At 41.6% G+C, this 18,241-nt stretch overlaps 1 protein-coding gene and 1 pseudogene across 2 annotated transcripts; both read right to left on the reverse strand.

Annotated features, from left to right (window-relative positions):
- Positions 1-1,874: 1,874 nt before the first annotated feature.
- Positions 1,875-12,997, reverse strand: rp9 (RP9 pre-mRNA splicing factor). The gene is given in 6 exon segments (NM_001165221.2): positions 1,875-2,728; positions 5,738-5,799; positions 6,736-6,827; positions 11,905-12,034; positions 12,323-12,353; positions 12,680-12,997. Coding segments are annotated over 6 exon segments (654 nt in total). The 5' UTR covers positions 12,826-12,997; the 3' UTR covers positions 1,875-2,535.
- A 2,402-nt stretch (positions 12,998-15,399) lies between these two features.
- Positions 15,400-17,473, reverse strand: LOC110488033 (uncharacterized; annotated as a pseudogene). The gene is made up of 3 exons (XR_002468335.3): positions 17,230-17,473; positions 15,924-16,111; positions 15,400-15,705 (listed from the first exon to the last, which is right to left on the reverse strand). The product of XR_002468335.3 is annotated as an uncharacterized LOC110488033 (transcript).
- Between the last annotated feature and the right edge of the window lie 768 nt (positions 17,474-18,241).

Raw genomic sequence — 18,241 nt, forward strand, 5'->3', positions numbered from 1 at the left:
TATATCAACAGGATTAATACAGGGCCATGTGCCTCTACTGTCTGTCTGGAATCTAATCTGGGTTAATGGTGTCCAAACACCCATCCTGATGAACCTGTCTGTATGACTGAATCCTGTGGCCTTCTCTCTAGTACGAGATCACAGCTAGGTCAAAATGAATGAAGCCATGTAATATGGATCAGTATTAAGTGGTGTTGCGTAACATATTTGATTGATATGAGATATCATATGATAGTTGAAATGTGTAAAAATATGTGTATTCTCTTTTTAATACCCACAAGAATTTGTCTGAGCCATCTAAACAGCATAGATTGTTTAGACTTTGAAATAAAATAAAATCTATTCCAGTCATTGACCACAGTACCTTTGAGCCAAGTCGGAGCATAACTATAGCCAATGGAATCTGTCAAGTTGACTGTGTCAATTGTGCCATCATTCAATGTTAGGGCCTGATGAGATGGCAGTTTGTGGCAGAGAGAAATGGCATACACAAAAAGACAGATCGTATCCTAATTATCTTTAGACTAACTTCCCTGATCTCAAGACCGTACTGACACTTCCTAACTGACCCTAACCCATTATCCTGCCCCATAAGATAGAATGGTTCAATATAGAGGTTTCTTTGCTCTAACTTTGCCAAAGTGGCAGTGTCTCAGTGAAAGTAATCTAGGAGATTCATGTCTGCTTCTGCTCAGAGAGAGAGGGCTACGTGGTGCAGCTGGGACACACTGTTTCAATGCTGTTGATTTATCGGAGGCCTTTGGCCAAAGAAAGGAATGGAGGGAGTTGCCATGGGTAGGAGGATGAGAGCGAGGGATGGAGGAGAGAGATCAAATAAAGCTTTCAGTTACTAGGAAATATATACACACACACACACACACACACACTAACCATTCTGACGCACAAATAGACCCCTTCAGGCTTAACTACATGCAGAAACCACTAGGACGCTAATCAAAATTCAAATACATCTCCCCCCGAAGGACTCCTTAAACAGTCCTCTTATTGGGGTCATTAAAATAAGCAGCGCATATATCTGGTCCTCCTCTAGCTGATAGCACACTTCTCTAAATGAACATCCTATCATTAGGGAGGGGCAAAGTGGAGAACTATTTTGATGTGCTCTGCAGGGTGTGTTAGTGTGTCTGTATTTTTGTTGTTGTACTGACTACAAAACGGCACATTAGTGAGTCACACTCCCTAGTCAGCCCTGGGCTTTCTGAGGTCTTTCAAGATCAAAGGGTCTTCTTTCTTTGCCTTTCAAAAGGAAACAGTGCTAACCAGTGTTGCTTCTTGAATGGGATATTATAGTGGATAGAGATGTGTCATGCTAAGAATCGATGAAGGACAAGAAAGACCTACACAAAAGTTGGCCGTGAGTTGCATCATTACGCCGATTCTGTTGCAAAAACAATTTGCAACAGAAACCATTTACTCATATGGAAAAAACAAACGGGAGTTTCTATTGGACAAATTCAGTTAGGTCCCTCCCCGTTTGGTTCCGTTTATGATTCTTAAAGGTAAATGGTTTCCATGATGAATACACTCCCGCCGGGTGTTGACGGACGGTGGCGATTCAACATGTAGAATCGTCGGGATATAAACAGGAAATGACAGCCAATGTTCTGTGGTCAGAGGTGATAGAACGCCCACCCGTTGCGCACGGCCGATGTCCGTGTTAGCCGGTCTTGTCCTTGTCATTATCAGTCAACAGCCAAACAAAATGCATGCAGTTGAAAAAAATTGTAAGACAATGTGAATAATGACAAATTGAAAGTATTTTTTACGTGCGGCTTCAAAATTAATTTGATGAGTAATTAAGAGGCTTTATCCTTGGCCACGCAGAACACACTGAAATACAGTACATTCCCTCTCCCTTTCTCAAGCTGGATTTAAATAAAAGTTAAATTCCAACCTCAATTTATTCCAAATATTTATGTACAGTAATAAGCATTCAAACATCCATCAGCGTCATTTGGAAGAAAATAAATATGGAAAAAATATGTTGCAATATTCCCCACTCTATTTGTCAAACAACAGGCCTACAATCAAGCTAAATACGAAGCAAAACCATCTCTAACAACATGCTCTGTTTTGTCACGTTTTCATTCGGATCTGATTCATCAAGCCAACATCCTTCATAACAGCTACAAACTGATTTCAACTAGTCTGGCTGGCTCAGGCCCCCACGAGCCAGTCAGGTCATTACCCATGCTGTAAGGGCTTTCTGAGATCCTCGCCTGAGGGGCCCTACATTCACCATCAGCATTGCGGATCCATAGAATCTTATTCTGTATGATCTAATGGAATAGAGGCATCAACCATATGAGGGATGGGACAAGTCATGCATTATTTAAAGGCTCAGATGGAGGGAAGAATACTGAACCAAAAAGGGTCCTCTAGTGTGCACTTCGTAGTGTGCCATTGAGGCGACCCTGAGCCAATGGGTAAGAACCACCATAGCTGCTCACTGACTGATAGACACTGCAGTGTAGCCATCTCCCTGCTAGAACAATCCAGGTAGGTTCCTATGGCTCAATTGGACTCAGAACAGTCACTGGTTTTGGAGGACTTGTGCTTCCTCTTCTTCTTCCTCTTTTTCTTGTCCTTCTTCTTGTCCTTCTTCTTGTGTTTCCTCTTCTTGCGGTCGCTGGTGGAGGAGGAAGAGGAGGAGCTGTCCGAGTCGGAGGAGGTGGTGTCCTGCAGGAGTTGCTGCAGCTGCTGAATCCTGGAGAGAAAGGAGAAATGGAGAGAGAGAGAGGAAAGATGGAGAGAGAGAGAAAAATAGACAGGGAGATGGGTTAGAACCATTCAAGAAGAGGCATGGTATGATGAACTGAAACACAGTATCTTCACACACACACACTTCTTGGAATATCCCAGAGGGTTTTCCTCTATAATCATTGGCCATTTCAGATTTCACTCAGAAGTGTCCCAGGTTATGAAACAAGTCTTCTAACAGTGATGGTCAACTGATAGCTGGAAGGTACTGAGCATGGGGATTATGATGTGCTACAGGTGTTTGCAGCTAGTGCTAAAGTGGGGGGAGAGAGAGAGACCATTTCAGGCAGCAAGCAAAGTAGCTCTGCAGCTCACACAAGACCAGAATTTCAAGATGCTGAAACACTGCCTGAGAAACAACATTTCTCAATAAAATATGGATTTAACACGAATGATCAAACAGTTCACAGACCGAGGCATCCACTTCCTTTGATTAGCCCAAAACCTTACATTTCCATTGATTCGGTATGCTCAGAGAGGAACAAGAGAGCTTGTGCAAGTTGCAAGAGACTGAAAACAACTCAAACGCGGCGGTTCCCAAGTGATCCTCAAACTTCATTAAGAATTCATCAGAGGACGGTTGTCTTCAACGTTGACAACTTCCACCCAGAGAACAGAGACGTAATCATAAGGACTGTTCAAGGCAAGCACTCTTGAGAGAGAGCTGGGTTGGCTCGTAGGTCCTCTGGCCAAGTCTACCACGGTTACATTTCACTCTGTCTCTCATATCATCATAGCTTATATGATCCTATAGAATAGATTGTAGAACATGTCCATCGCACACTCTCTCTAATCATACTCACATGAATCTCTCATATTGCACCTAATTTCAGATGGTACTTTAAAACTTCCCTATATACACCCAAGTTCACATTCAATGTCGTTCATTGTAGTTTTTAAAGTACTTTTATTCACCTGTTTGACTAAGTGCTCTGTCAGCTTTCAGGATGTGATTGATTTAGCCATTGACTTTAGTGTGTCTTTTGATGACTCTGAGTCTTTTCTTTTTATTACTTCGTTGTTGTTATTTCCCTGTGATAAAAGGCACTCAGTTAATAAGAGACAATTCTGACTGAGACAGTTGGAAAATTAAAGGGTTAGTTCACACTAATTACAAACTTATGTCATCTTAACACTATAACTGGAAAGTAGCCTAGTCTATAAAAGCAGAGTATAGTCAGAGACTGAAGATTTGAGTTTGTTTACTTGGCTGCAGCTAAGCATCAACATTGTTGGGAGAAAAACAAAGAAACTCGTTAAGTCCCCTGTGACTGTGCTCCAAAATAGCTTGTCTGAAACAACAAACATGACTATATTCTCCCTCGTGCAGGTTGGAAATGCAAGTGCTATGGACACAGGACAGGGGACCGAGAGTGTCCCTTCTTCATCATCAAAGGAAACCAGAAACGGAAGCAGTTCAGAGTAGAGGTCCACTGGCATGGCCGATTTCATTGAAATCTACAAGGAGACCGCGTGGCAGGCTGACCACCTGTTACGCGAGTGCAACGTCAAAAGGACCTTGTGGTTGCAAGGAGCCAAGTTAAGTTGCTAGCTAGCATTATACTTATCTTGTAAAAAACAATCAATCTTCACATAATCACTTGTTAACTACACATGGTTGATTTGATATTACTAGGTTAACTAGCTTGTCCTGTGTTGCATATAATCAATGTGGTGCCTGTTAATTTATCATTGAATCACAGCTTAAAAGGACTTCAACTTCACCAAACGGGTGATGATTTAACAGAAGCGCATTTGCGAAAAAAACACTATCGTTGCACAAATGTACCTAACCATAAACATCAATGCCTTTCTTAAAATCAATACACAGAAGTATATATTTTTTTAAACCTGCATATTTAGTTAAAAGAAATTCATGTTAGCAGGCAATATTAAATAGGGAAATTGTGTCATTTCTCTTGCGTTCAGTGCAAGCAGAGTCAGGGTATATGCAGCAGTTTGAGCCGCCTGGCTCGTTGCGAACTGTGAATTAATTTGCAAGAATTTTACATAATTATGACATAACATTGAAGGCTGTGCAATGTAACAGGAATATTTAGACTGAATTTCAATGAAAGAATAAACGTTTTGTTTTCGAAATTATAGTTTCCGTAATCGACCATATTAATGACCAAAGGCTCATATTTCTGTGTTTATTATATTATAATTAAGTCTATGATTTGATATTTGATAGAGCAGTCTGACTGAGCGGTGGTAGGCAGGCTCGTAAGCATTCATTCAAACAGCACTTTACTGCGTATGCCAACAATTCTTAGCAATGCTTGAGGCAAAGCGCTGTTTATGACTTCAAGCCTATCAACTCCCGAGATTAGGCTGGCAATACTATAGTGCCAAAAAGAACATCCAATAGTCAAAGGTATATGAAATACAAATGGTAGAGAGAGAAATAGTTGTATAATTCCTATAATAACTACAACCTAAAACTTCTTAAATGGGAATATTGAAGAACTGGGAATATGGAACCACCAGCTTTCATATCTTCTCATGTTCTGAGCAAGGAACTGAAACGTTAGCTTTTTTACTTGGCACATATTGCACTTTTACTTTCTTCTCCAACACTGTTTTTGCATTATTTAAACCAGATTGAACATGCTTAATTATTTATTTAAGACTAAATAGATTTTATTTATGTATTATATTAAGTTCAAATGAAAGTGTTCATTGGTAATTCAGTATTGTTGTAATTGTCAGCCGATTAATCGGTATCGGCTTTTTTTGGTCCTCCAATAATCTGTATCGGCGTTGAAAAATCATAATCGGTTGACCTCTAGTTCAGAGTGGTGAGTCTCGTCCGTCCAATGCACCAGACTGACTACCTTAACGATGACCAACTCCAAACAGTAGAGAAGGGGATAATATTTTCATACATTCTTCTGAAAATATTTTTAGTTGATAATAAAAGGTTTATATTTTTCATAATACAGCCAGAAAGTACCTCGTTTCTTTTTCATTGCGTTTGTTTTCTCGGATCAGGTCGTACATTGGGTCTTCGTGTGCCTGCAAGAAACAGACGGTTTAGCTACATGTTTACAACATTTCAAAGATAACATACATAGCAAAGCTCCAATGATAACAAGCACTGCAAGGTAAAACTCCATTCAGGTATTGTTTTTAGGCAACATCATTTCCACGCTTTCAACTCTCCTCTGACGGAATAGCATTTTAAAATATGGTTCTATTACAAGATATGATACACTTGCACTTATGATAATCATTGCAGTGGCATTGTTGCATGCAGGCCTACAGAACAACTGTCCTGTGAATCTGCTGAGGAGTCAAGATCCAGAAGCATCCAGCAGCAGCACAGATACCTAATGCATCCCAAATGGCACCTATTCCCTATATAGTGCACTACTTCGGACCAAAGTCAATATAGTTCCTGGTCAAAAGTAATGAACTATATAGGGAATAGGGTGCCATTTGGGATGCACATATACTGTATCCAGCTGCATCAATCAAGCATGCTCATGGTCCCAAGTAGGCAAGCATGCAGACGTCCCCAGGAGCAGACGTCCCCAAGGGGTTATGGTTGGGACCAGGAGCAGATGTCCCCAAGAGGTTAATTAATAACCTCTTGGGGACGTCTGCTCCCGGTCTCAACCATAACCCCTTGGGGACGTCTGCTCCCGGCCTCAACCATAAATCCCCTTGGGGACGCCCTTGGGGACGTCTGCTCCCGGTCTCAACCATAACCCGTTGGGGACGTCTGCTCCGTGTCTCAACCATAACCCCTTGGTGACGTCTGCTCTTGGTCCCAACCTTACAGTTGAGACCAGGAGCAGGTGTCCTCAAGGGTGTCTGCCAATACCAATCCTGGTACTAGGGACTCATGTTTGTTCAAACCCAGCTGTAACACATTTTATTTAAGTAGCCAAAAGGCCTGATGATTAGTTGAAAGATGGATGAATGGATGGATGGACAGATGAGACTTACCACTCTGAACTGCTCCAGTTTCTGGTTTCCTTTGATGAAGAAGGGACACTCTCGGTCCCCTGTCCTGTGTCCATAGCGCTTGCATCTCCAACCTGCATGAGGCGAGGGAGAATATAGTAATGTTTGTACCACAAACACGTCTCCTGGCCCCTCAGAAATCACCCAAACAAGCTCGTGTTGAAAGAGATTCATATTTATCGTATATGGCTTGTAGGCTACACCCGTTTATGACTTAGCCTACATCTGTTTATGACTTAGCCTACACCTGTTTATGACTTAGCCTACACCTGTTTATGACTTAGCCTACACCTGTTTATGACTTAGCCTACACCTGTTTATGACTTAGCCTACACCTGTTTATGACTTAGCCTACACCTGTTTATGACTTAGCCTACACCTGTTTATGACTTAGCCTACACCCGTTTATGACTTAGCCTACACCCGTTTATGACTTAGCCTACACCCGTTTATGACTTAGCCTACATCTGTTTATGACTTAGCCTACACCCGTTTATGACTTAGCCTACATCTGTTTATGACTTAGCCTACATCTGTTTATGACTTAGCCTACACCTGTTTATAACTTAGCCTACACCTGTTTATGACTTAGCCTACATCTGACAAAATGTTTCTCAACTCGTTCTAATCTCTGAAACGACACGCAATTAAAAATCACATTCAAACATTTTGCCAATGTATTATCTGGAACATATTAGGCTTTGGAATACCACAGGAGAACAAATGAGAACTTTGTAGACTAACCCTGTATGCCTTCTGTCCCCTCGCATATCATGAAAACGAGTGGGAGGAAGGGACAGAGGGAGGGATGGAGGAATCATTGGTGGGAAATAATAAAAGCCTTTGTTCTTTGAGGGACAAGCAGAACAAAAGTTCATCTCCGCTACACTGACTCGAAAATTGAAAAACAATGTAACTGGGAATCAAAATGGCACGGCCTTGCGATCTGGAGGCCGCCTTTAATTTTTTTTATTTTACTAGGCAAGTCAGTTAAGAACAAATTCTTATTTATAATGACAGCCTACCAGGGAACAGTGGGTCAACTGCCTTGTTCAGGGGCAGAACGACAGATGTTTATCTTGTCAGCTCTGGGATTCGATTCATTAACCTTTCGGTTATTGGCCCAACGCTCTAACCTCTAGGCTACCTGCCACTCCTTATATATGGGGTGGCAGCAATGGTTTGAGAAAATTACAACATTTGAAAGATACATACACATTATCAGGCAAATCTTTTTTTCTATATTTACAACTTAGATCACCTATGCTGGCCTATGGAGTCCCTTAGGAAACCCAACTACCAAATCATCCAATAATGGGATTTCTAAATAAATTATCTAGGCTCCCGAAAGGACTTCTCTCTATAATGTATAAACAACTTTAGGAAAGCTCATATTCTGAGCTAGCCATTCAAAAGTATGGTTCACAGAATATGGACAGAATATGACCTTGGCATCTCGTAATCTGAACCATCAACTTATACATTTTAAGTTAACAGACTGTATTTAATACCAAGGAAATGTTTTACTGTGAGAATTGCCAAAACTCCCAACTGTCCCCTAAATAAGGTAGGCACATTCCTCCATATGATGTGGGAGTGCACTGCAGTTAAATGTTTCTGGGGCAAAATTACAAAATACATTTAGAAGTGCATGAATCCAAACGTGTAATGCTTAGCATCTACTATATTACTTAACAAGGATAGCTCCTTGATTCTCTCAATCAATCAGAGACAATTCCTGGATCCCCCCCCCCCCAAAAAAAAAGATGTTGGCTCTTAGATGGCAATCACCTCACTCTCTCCCATTTAACCAGTAGATACAGTTACTATTAGAATTTATACCATTAGATGTAGCGACAGAGAGAATTAATGGTGCTAGTCAAGGAACAATTGAGGCCTGGACAAATATACTTGACTCTGTAAAGAATAATCTTGTTTAAAGCCCAACACATACATAATATATACAGTACAAGTCAAAACTTTGGACACACCTACTTATTCAAGGCTTTTTCTTTATTTTGACTATTTTCTACATGTAGAACAATAGTGAAGACATCAAAACTCTGAAACAACACACATGGAATCATGGTGTAACCAAGTGTTCAACAAATCAAAATATACTTTATATTTTAGATCCTTCAAAGTAGCCACCCTTTGCGTTGATGGGAGCTTTGCACACTCTTGGCATTCTCTCAACCAGTTTAACCTGGAATGCCTTTCCAACAGTTTTGAAGGAGTTCCCACATATACTGAGCACTTGTTGGCTGCTTTGTTGACTAGAACCAAAAAAATGGATCATATTACTCCAGTGCTAGCCACCCTACACTGGCTTCCTGTCAAGGCAAGGGCTGATTTCAAGGTTTTACTGCTAACCTACAAAGCATTACATGGGCTTGCTCCTACCTATCTCTCTGATTTGGTCCTGCCGTACATACCTACACGTACGCTACGGTCATAAGACGCAGGCCTCCTAATTGTCCCTAGAATTTCTAAGCAAACAGCTGGAGCCAGGGCTTTCTCCTATAGAGCTCCATTTTTATGGAATGGTCTGCCTACCCATGTGCGAGATGCAAACTCGGTCTCAACCTTTAAGTCTTTACTGAAGACTCATCTCTTCAGTGGGTCATATGATTGAGTGTAGTCTGGCCCAGGAGTGTGAAGGTGAACGGAAAGGCTCTGGAACAACGAACCGACCTTGCTGTCTCTGCCTGGCCGGTTCCCCTCTTTCCACTGGGATTCTCTGCCTCTAACCCTATTGCAGGGGCTGAGTCACTGGCTCTTTCATACCGTCCCTAGGAGGGGTGCATCACTTGAGTGGGTTGAGTCACTGATGTGATCTTCCTGTCTGGGTTGGCACCCCCTTTGGGTTGTGCCGTGGCGGAGATCTTTGTGGGCTATACTTGGCCTTGTCTCAGGATGGTAAGTTGGAGGTTGAAGATATCCCTCTAGTGGTGTGGGGGCTGTGCTTTGGCAAAGTGGGTGGGGTTATATCCTTCCTGTTTGGCCCTGTCCGGGGGTGCCGTCGGATGGGGCCACAGTGTCTTCTGACCCCTCCTGTCTCAGCCTCCAGTTTTATGCTGCGGTAGTTTATGTGTCGGGGGGCTAGGGTCAGTTTGTTATATCTGGAGTACTTCTCCTGTCCTATCTGGTGTCCTGTGTGAATTTAAGTATGCTCTCTCTAATTCTCTCTTTCTCTCGGAGGAGGACCTGTGCCCTAGGACCATGCCTCAGGACTACCTGACATGATGACTCCTTGCTGTCCCCAGTCCACCTGGCCGTGCTGCTGCTCCAGTTTCAACTGTTCTGCCTGTGATTATTATTATTTGACCATGCTGGTCATTTATGAACATTTGAACATCTTGGCCATGTTCTGTTATAATCTCTACCCGGCACAGCCAGAAGAGGACTGGCCACCCCACATAGCCTGGTTCCTCTCTAGGTTTCTTCCTAGGTTATGGCCTTTCTAGGGAGTTTTTCCTAGCCACCGTGCTTCTACACCTGCATTGCTTGCTGTTTGGGGTTTTAGGCTGGGTTTCTATACAGCACTTTGAGATATCAGCTGATGTACGAAGGGCTATATAAATAAATTTGATTTGATTTTCCTTCACTCTGCGGCCCAACTCATCCCAAACCATCGCAATTGGGTTGAGGTCTGGTGATTGTAGAGGCCAGGTCATCTGATGCAGCATTCCATCACTCTCCTTGGTCAAATAGCCCTTACACAGCCTGGAGGTGTGTTTTGTTCTGTTGAAAAACAGATTATAGTTCCACTAAGCGCAAACCAGATGGGATGGCGTATCGCTGCAGAATGCTGTGGTAGCCATTCTGGTTAAGTGTGCCTTGAATTCTAAATAAATCACAGTGTCACCAGCAAAGCACCCCCACACCATCACACCTCCTCCATGCTTCACGGTGGGAACCACACATGCAGAGATCATCCGTTTACCTACTCTGCGTCTCACAAAGACACAATGGTTGGAACCAAAAATCTCAAATTTGGACTCATCTGACCAAAGGACAGATGTCCACTGGTGTAATGTCCATTGCTCATGTTTCTTGGCCCAAGCAAGTCTCTTCTTCTTATTGGTGTCCTTTAGTAGTGGTTTCTTTGCAGCAATTTGACCACGAAGGCCTGATTCACACAGTCTCCTCTGAACAGTTAATGTTGAAATGTGTCTGTTACTTGAACTCTGTGAAGGATTTATTTGGGCTTCAATTTCTGGGCCTGGTAACTCAAATGAACTTATCCTCTGTAGCAGGGGTGACTCTGGGTCTTCCTTTCCTGTGGTGGTCCTCATAAGGGCCAGTGTCATCACAGCGCTTGATGGTTTTTGCAATTGCACTTGAAGAAACTTTCAAAGTTCTCAAAATGTTCCAGATTGCCTGACCTTAATGTCTTAAAGTAATGGACGGTCATTTCTCTTTGGTTATTTGAGCTGTTCTTGCCGTAATATGGACATATCTTTTGTATACCACCCCTACCTTGTCACAACACAACTGATGCTTAAACGCATTGAGGAAATAAATTCCACAAATTAACTTTTAACAAGGCGCACCTGTTAAATGAAATGCATTCCAGGTGACTACCTCATGAAGCTGGTTGAGAGAATGCCAAAAGTGTGCAGAGCTGTCAAGGCAAAGGGTGGATCATTTGAAGAACCTCAAATATAAAAAATATTTGGATTTGTTTAACACTTTTTTGGTTACAACATGATTCCATGTGTTTTATAGTTTTGATGTCTTAAATATTATTCTACAATGTAGAAAATAGTAAAAATAAAGAAAAACCCTTGAATGAGTAGGTGTCCAAGCTTTTGACTGGTACTGTATGTATATAGCCGGGTAGGGGAGCAGGGGGTGACTGACGAACAACCCTAGTTGCTTGAGGGGGTGGGGAAACATGATTTCCGGGAGTGGAACTGTTGGATGGAGACATGTTGGGGATGGGAGGTTTGGTTGGTGGAGGCCCACTTATTTGAGTTTTTTCCTGTTTAAACGTAATTAATTATTATTTATTTTTGTATTTCTTACTGTTTTATTTTGAGTGGCAGCCTACAGGTACAGGTTTTATAAACATATAATCTGAAATGGATAATGTACCTGCATTGTGGATGCAGGACACTCATAATAACCCTCTGTGTTTAAACTCACACTGCATGACCTTCACCTCCTTCCCCAGAGGCATCCACAGCCCTTTGGTGGGGGCGTGAGCCAGGAAGTCCCTAGCATCCTCATTTCCTGGATCAGCAGGAATACAGTCCTCTGGTTTGTACTCCTCCGCCTACAAAAAGTCACTGTTTCAAGGTGATGCAAGATGCCACATATTGCAGTTTCCATAATAATGTATTTTAGCCTGAGTGTCAGTCTGCTTGTGCTCTCATGCCAACTCCTTGTAACTCATCGTCATGCTTTGGCTTGACAACAACAGACAGAGCTGGCAAGAACACAAACGGATCTTGGACCAGGTTAAATACATGTCCTTCTACTGATAAATGAGTTATTCCATAATATTTCTGTGATTCATTAACTGGTAATAACGCAAGTAGACAAACATGTGCATCTACTAGACCTTTATGAGTCCAGGAGGAGGTTTTTCATAACTGCATAGAGGGGAAAAGAAAACAGTGCTTGTGAGAATAAATACGATGATCCAATTTATGCGTAGGTAGCTAGGTACCCCTTGAACCAGTATCTGAGCAAATGAGACGATGATATGAATCATGTCACACGCATCGTCTCCCTTGTCCAGATGCTGGTTAAGGTACGGTATCCCGTGTGAAACTTCTACCAGCCAAGACACAGTATCAGAACTGAAATGATGGAATGAGTTGTTAGCATTAAGGCTAAATCCCAAGGCAGATCAACTACAGTTACGTTGTATTAATACACAATTTCGATACCACCGAAAAGGGTGTCATTTACTCACAAGGTCTCCAAATGCTTCAGCTTTTGCACTTCTTGGTTGAGTTTTCTCGCTTGTTTCTTGAGTTTTTCTACATCGTGTTTTGATTCCTTGTGCCTTTTGCGGTCCCCTCTGTCCTCCGAGTCTCTCGATCTCTTTCTACTAGACATTGCAATGTCATTGGGTAACTAGCTATGTTTATGAAATAACCGTTTAATTTGAGTTTGATACGATTTCCAATCACAAATTCGTTGAAGTGAATCACTTTTTAGAGAAAATACATTCGGGACTACGTCAGGACATTTTTCTCGAACTATGCACAGCTACTTCCTGTTTCTGTTTGCGCATGCCATCTGTGAACGCAGCGCCGCCTGCAGGTCAAATGTAGTCGAGGACGCTTGATCAACAGCAATGTCTATGGTTGGGTAAGGTGAGGTCTGTGGTGGTTTATAAAGAGCATTTATTCATGCCATTCTTCTTTGGAGTTTAGTGGCAGTTATCCTTATCAGCGAAGGAGCCCAAGCTATATTATACACAATAATGTTCTTATGAACAGTCTACGTGTGGAACCAAAGGGCTCCCAAGGGGAGCAGCAGTCTAAGGCACTGCATCTCAGTGCTAGAGGCATCACTACAGATCCTGGTACGAGCCCGGGCTGTATCATTCCCGGCCGTGATTGGGAGTCCCATAAGGCGACGCACAATTGGCCCAGCGTCATCTGGGTTAAGTGGGGGTCTGGATGGGGTACGCCATCATTGTAAAATAAGAATTTGTTCTTAACTGACTTGCCTAGTTAAATTAAAAGGGACAATTTGGGATTCATACTCTAAAACCATTTTTGGATGTTAAATTAATGAACCATTGATAATTTTAACTTAAAAATGCCTCATGAGTTGTGAAACTGCTTGCTTTGTAAACAATGTAATTATAAACAAACAGTATAGTTTCAAAACATGGTTAAACTATAATCTTGATCTCGTGGATCGTCAGTCCTTGCAACAATAGCTCTGAATTTGCATGGTTACATTTATACAGCCCCATTCCTGAGGTGTTTATCAGAACATGTAGTGGGGTACCCTTAATGTTCTGTAGCACTTAAAAATGTGTAAGCTGAAAACACACATTGTGAATGCCAGAGTAGGAAAGTTAAGTAGTAATTCAAAGTATTTTTACAGTATCTGTACTTTACATCACTACATTCCTAAAAGAACAATGTACTTTTTACTCCACACATTCTCCGCCCCCCAACACCCAAAAGTACTCGTTACAGTTTTAATGCTTAACAGGACAGGAAAAGATACAATTCACACAGTCATCAAGAGAACCCCCCCGGTCATCCGTACTGCCTCTGAGCTGACGGACTCACTAAACACAATTTGTAAATGATGTCTGAGTGTTGGAGTGTGCCCCTGGTGAGCCATGAATAACAAAATGGCACCATCTGGTTTGCTTAAAGGAATTAAAGTTACTTATAATTTTGATAAAAGTACATTTAAAACCAAATACTTTTAGATTTTTACTCAAGTAATATTTTACTGGGTGAATTTCACTTGAGGAATTTTCTATTAAAGTATCCTTACTTTTCCTCAAGTATGACAATTGGGTAGACATATCTTCTTGAAATTCTATCATGTAACACAGTAATAAGAATCCCTAAAAACATTTTCATTTCACAGAAGCAAGGTGTAAAAGGAATATAAAATGTGAGGTATTTCAGTATTCTGTGAAATGCTACAGACTCACACATTGGATTAATTAAACATGTCACTAAATGCAATATAGTGTGTTGGAACAAAAGCAGTCTAATTGACATTGTAAATCCAAACATTAAAAAAACAACTTCAAAACAGGTAAAAGGTGAAGCCTTCAAACAGCAAAACCCATCTTCAACAAACATGAAACCACTGAAAGAAAGTCACGTTTGCATTGTCATTAAGGTTCAGGCATATAAACAATTTCAATGTTAAGTTGATGCGTCCCATTCATCCAAATATGATCTCAAAACCACCAGTACACAAAAATTGGACCTTTACATAAAAGTAAAACATTTGGCAGTGATCATAAAATAGTAGAGCCACACAAACAAACCTGTAAACAGCTACAGATCATCTCTACTTGGATAGTAACCTCAAGAGAAGAGTGGGAAAGTCTATGAAAATAAATGACAACCAAGTAAAAAATAAACAAAGTTCAAGAAGCATGAAACTTAAGCGTGAATATAAATGTGTAAGTAATTTATCATAGAAATGTGATTGTAACAAATAAAAATCACCCTCTCAATCAAAACATCCTATAACTCGAATTAATTTATTCTGCTTGCCTCATAAATAACATGGAAGAAAAGGGGGAGCTTTGCTTCCTATTCAGTTCCCGCCATCCATTTTTTATTTTTTTATTTTACCTTTATTTAACCAGGCAAGTCAGTTAAGAACAAATTCTTATTTTCAATGACGGCCTGGGAACAGTGGGTTAACTGCCTGTTCAGGGGCAGAACGACAGATTTGTACCTTGTCAGCTCGGGGGTTTGAACTCACAACCTTCCGGTTACTAGTCCAACGCTCTAACCACTAGGCTACCCTGCCGCCCATAGGGACAATGGAATTCCTGGACGATGCCGTGGTGTGGGGCCATTATGTTTGAACAGCTCTACGGAAGGGGGACCTCAGGGGTAGTTGGGAGGGGCAAGTTAAAAAAATATATATTAAAAAAAAGTTAGTGCAACAGGAGGCCCTGTATTACTTATTGACTGACTGCTGACCCATCCCCCGTTCTGAATTCCAGGAGGCCCATTCTGAATTGCAAGCAGGCCAGAGAGCCTGGTGCGTCAGTGTCATATCATGGTGGTGAAAAGGCTGACTGTTGGGTCATTGCAGTGGAGCCAAGTGTTTGTCAGTCATTCAGAGGGAGGATAGTAAAGTCTTTGAGTCCTCCCCTTGGTCTTCTGGTTGTCTTCCAGCATGAGGAACCTCTTGAGGCGGGAGAAGGTAGACTTCTTCACACTGGCGGGCTTGGAGGCCAAGGAGGAACTGCTGGTCTCAGAGGATATCGACCTGGAAATAATAATGTCAGAATCTACACACTGACACAGATTAAAGGTGACCTATTGAAAAGTGTAGGACCACAGTGTCCATCGGTTTAGTGATATCATCCATTACCCTCACTTCTCAAGAAGTCCCTTAAATGCTGATTTTCACCTAGGCGAGATGTAGACTATATAAATAAAATATGTGACAAAGTAGGTACCAGAGGCCTGCTATTCTTTGTTTACCTTGGCGTACTGCAGGGTGTCTTGTCATTGGGGGCAGACTTTGGTATGCCCATGGCATTGTTTCTGTTGGTCGACTGGGGACTGTTGCGTTTGCCTGTGCTCCCGTGGCTCTTGGAGAGAGCGGCCATGAAGTCCCTGTTGACACCGTTGTGCCTGGACGTGTTGTTATAGGTGTGGCAGGTAGCCATCTATGATAGGGAGAGGCGGACAGGAGGAGATTATAAATGTGAGTAATGGGTCTGTCTTTACAGGTGACAAACTAATTTCCATTTAATTTCACATAAGGAACATGATTCTCCCGTGGATATGTTTTTCAAAATCGATCCTTACAAGGACAAAGACCCTATGATCCCTGGTCAAAAGTAATGAACTACATAGGGAACAGAGTAATGATTTAAGAGGTAAAACAAAAACAGGATCTAAACCATTACTTTTTTGGGTTGAAACAGTTCAGAACTTCATTTTGCTGGTTGGAAAGAAAATAAATAAAAAAGTTGTTCAAAACTAAACGATTAGAAAAATATTTTGGTTCCAACCCCTGCTCAAGACGGTCACTCAGTCATTCTCAGCATTTCAAATATTTCCTCGTTGCGCTTTTCCATGAAATATTGTGTGCATGTAAATCAAATGCAATGAGGCACATGCAAAGCCTATGACATCTAGCCTAATAGATTTACTATATGACATTAGAAATGCAATACACACTTGAAACTAAACCACTGGGAGTCAATGTCACAATGTTGTTCATGTGATACAAGAAAATGATTGGCATCTCCTGGAACCCTGCCTGTCCTGCCCGACAACAACCCTTTGTGGCCTGAAAGTTTAAAGTGCGTGTGGTCATTTTATGATTTGGTACTATAAACAGCCACACAACGGGCCTGTCACACCGTCCACTGAAACGTTACCAGCCTATAACGTGCCCTGCAGCACATAAAAATAACAGGCGTCAGTCAGTCAGTCACCCGTGAGCAAATCCTTACTCAAGCAGATCAAAGTGTTATGCTTGTAGTAACAGAACGATGACGACGTCAGGACTCCCATAATCTCTCGGTGACAGACTACATAAAAAAAAAAATAGATTTTAGTTCTGGGTTAACCGAGAAAAGGACACACCAAAAACAACATCACTGACAAGCACATCCCAAATGATATCCCAAACCTTTGATACCAACACATCCATCATCTCCCTGAGGCAAACTGCATCCATAGGAGTTATACGAAACAGAAACAAAAACGCAGTGTCAGTATATTCGGAGTCAGGCTGTTGACACGCTGAATGCTGATGCTGTGCAAAACAACTCACCGAGACGAAGGTAGCCATACTGCTGCGGAGGGTCTAGACTAGTCAAACAGATGGCGGACTAGTTTCTCTGAACTACTTGACAGAAGTTCTCAAAGTAAAGTTTCGCTGAACCAGTAAATTAAACAAGCAGGAGCTTCGCGCTATCTCTGTTTGACGGAGCCTGGTGTTCCCAGCTTTATAAAGTAGAGAGCAGCAGAGGCCGAGCCCAACAGCTGTTCAGCCAATCTTTCAACAGCAGAGGCGGGAGGGGGCTGGGAGTTGAAATGTTTTTGATTTACCCGGTTGTGTTGTCACGGACTGTCACTGGAGCCACTTCCAATGCCAACAACCCTAATCCATACTCACATCCTCCAGCAAACTCTGGATTAAAGTGCTCCCTGGAAGACGAAAAAAACTATGAAAACAGAATGATACTCTCAGACACGCTGAAAAGGTTTCCCCTATTTAGATTAGGTGGTGATGTATAGATATCGCCTTATTTTTTTTCAGGGTTAAATAAGGCCATAAAGGAAGTTAGTCAATGGTAAAATACTGAATTTATATGTGAACAATATATTTGGACTGGGGACAAGAACTGTGTGCCACCAATATTGAGGGGAAAATACAACCCTGGCTTAAAAATGACCACCACTGCATTCAGAATGTCCTACTGATCTATATCAAGACATACTTTTACTTAGGCTGATTCATATCTGCTATGCAGCCATTGTATAAAAGTAGACAGTAAAAGTTGTATTTATAGGTGATCCTAACAAAATATTCTAACAGTGCCATGGTGTCAAAATGTGAACAGCAATGACTACTAACTTTGTCTGTCCTAGAATAGAATGTTAAGGGTGAACAAAACATTAGGAACACCTGCTCTTTGCACAACATAGCTTTCACCTGGATTCAAGTGGTCAGCCTATGATCCCTTATTGATGACACTTGTTAAATCCATTTTCAAATCGGTGTAAATGAAGAGGATGAGGAGACAGGTTCAATAATTATCTTTAAGCCTTGAGACATGGAT

Source organism: Oncorhynchus mykiss, chromosome 30 (genome assembly GCF_057628025.1).
Source record: "Oncorhynchus mykiss isolate SJ-2025 chromosome 30, ASM5762802v1, whole genome shotgun sequence".
NCBI lineage: Eukaryota > Metazoa > Chordata > Actinopteri > Salmoniformes > Salmonidae > Oncorhynchus > Oncorhynchus mykiss.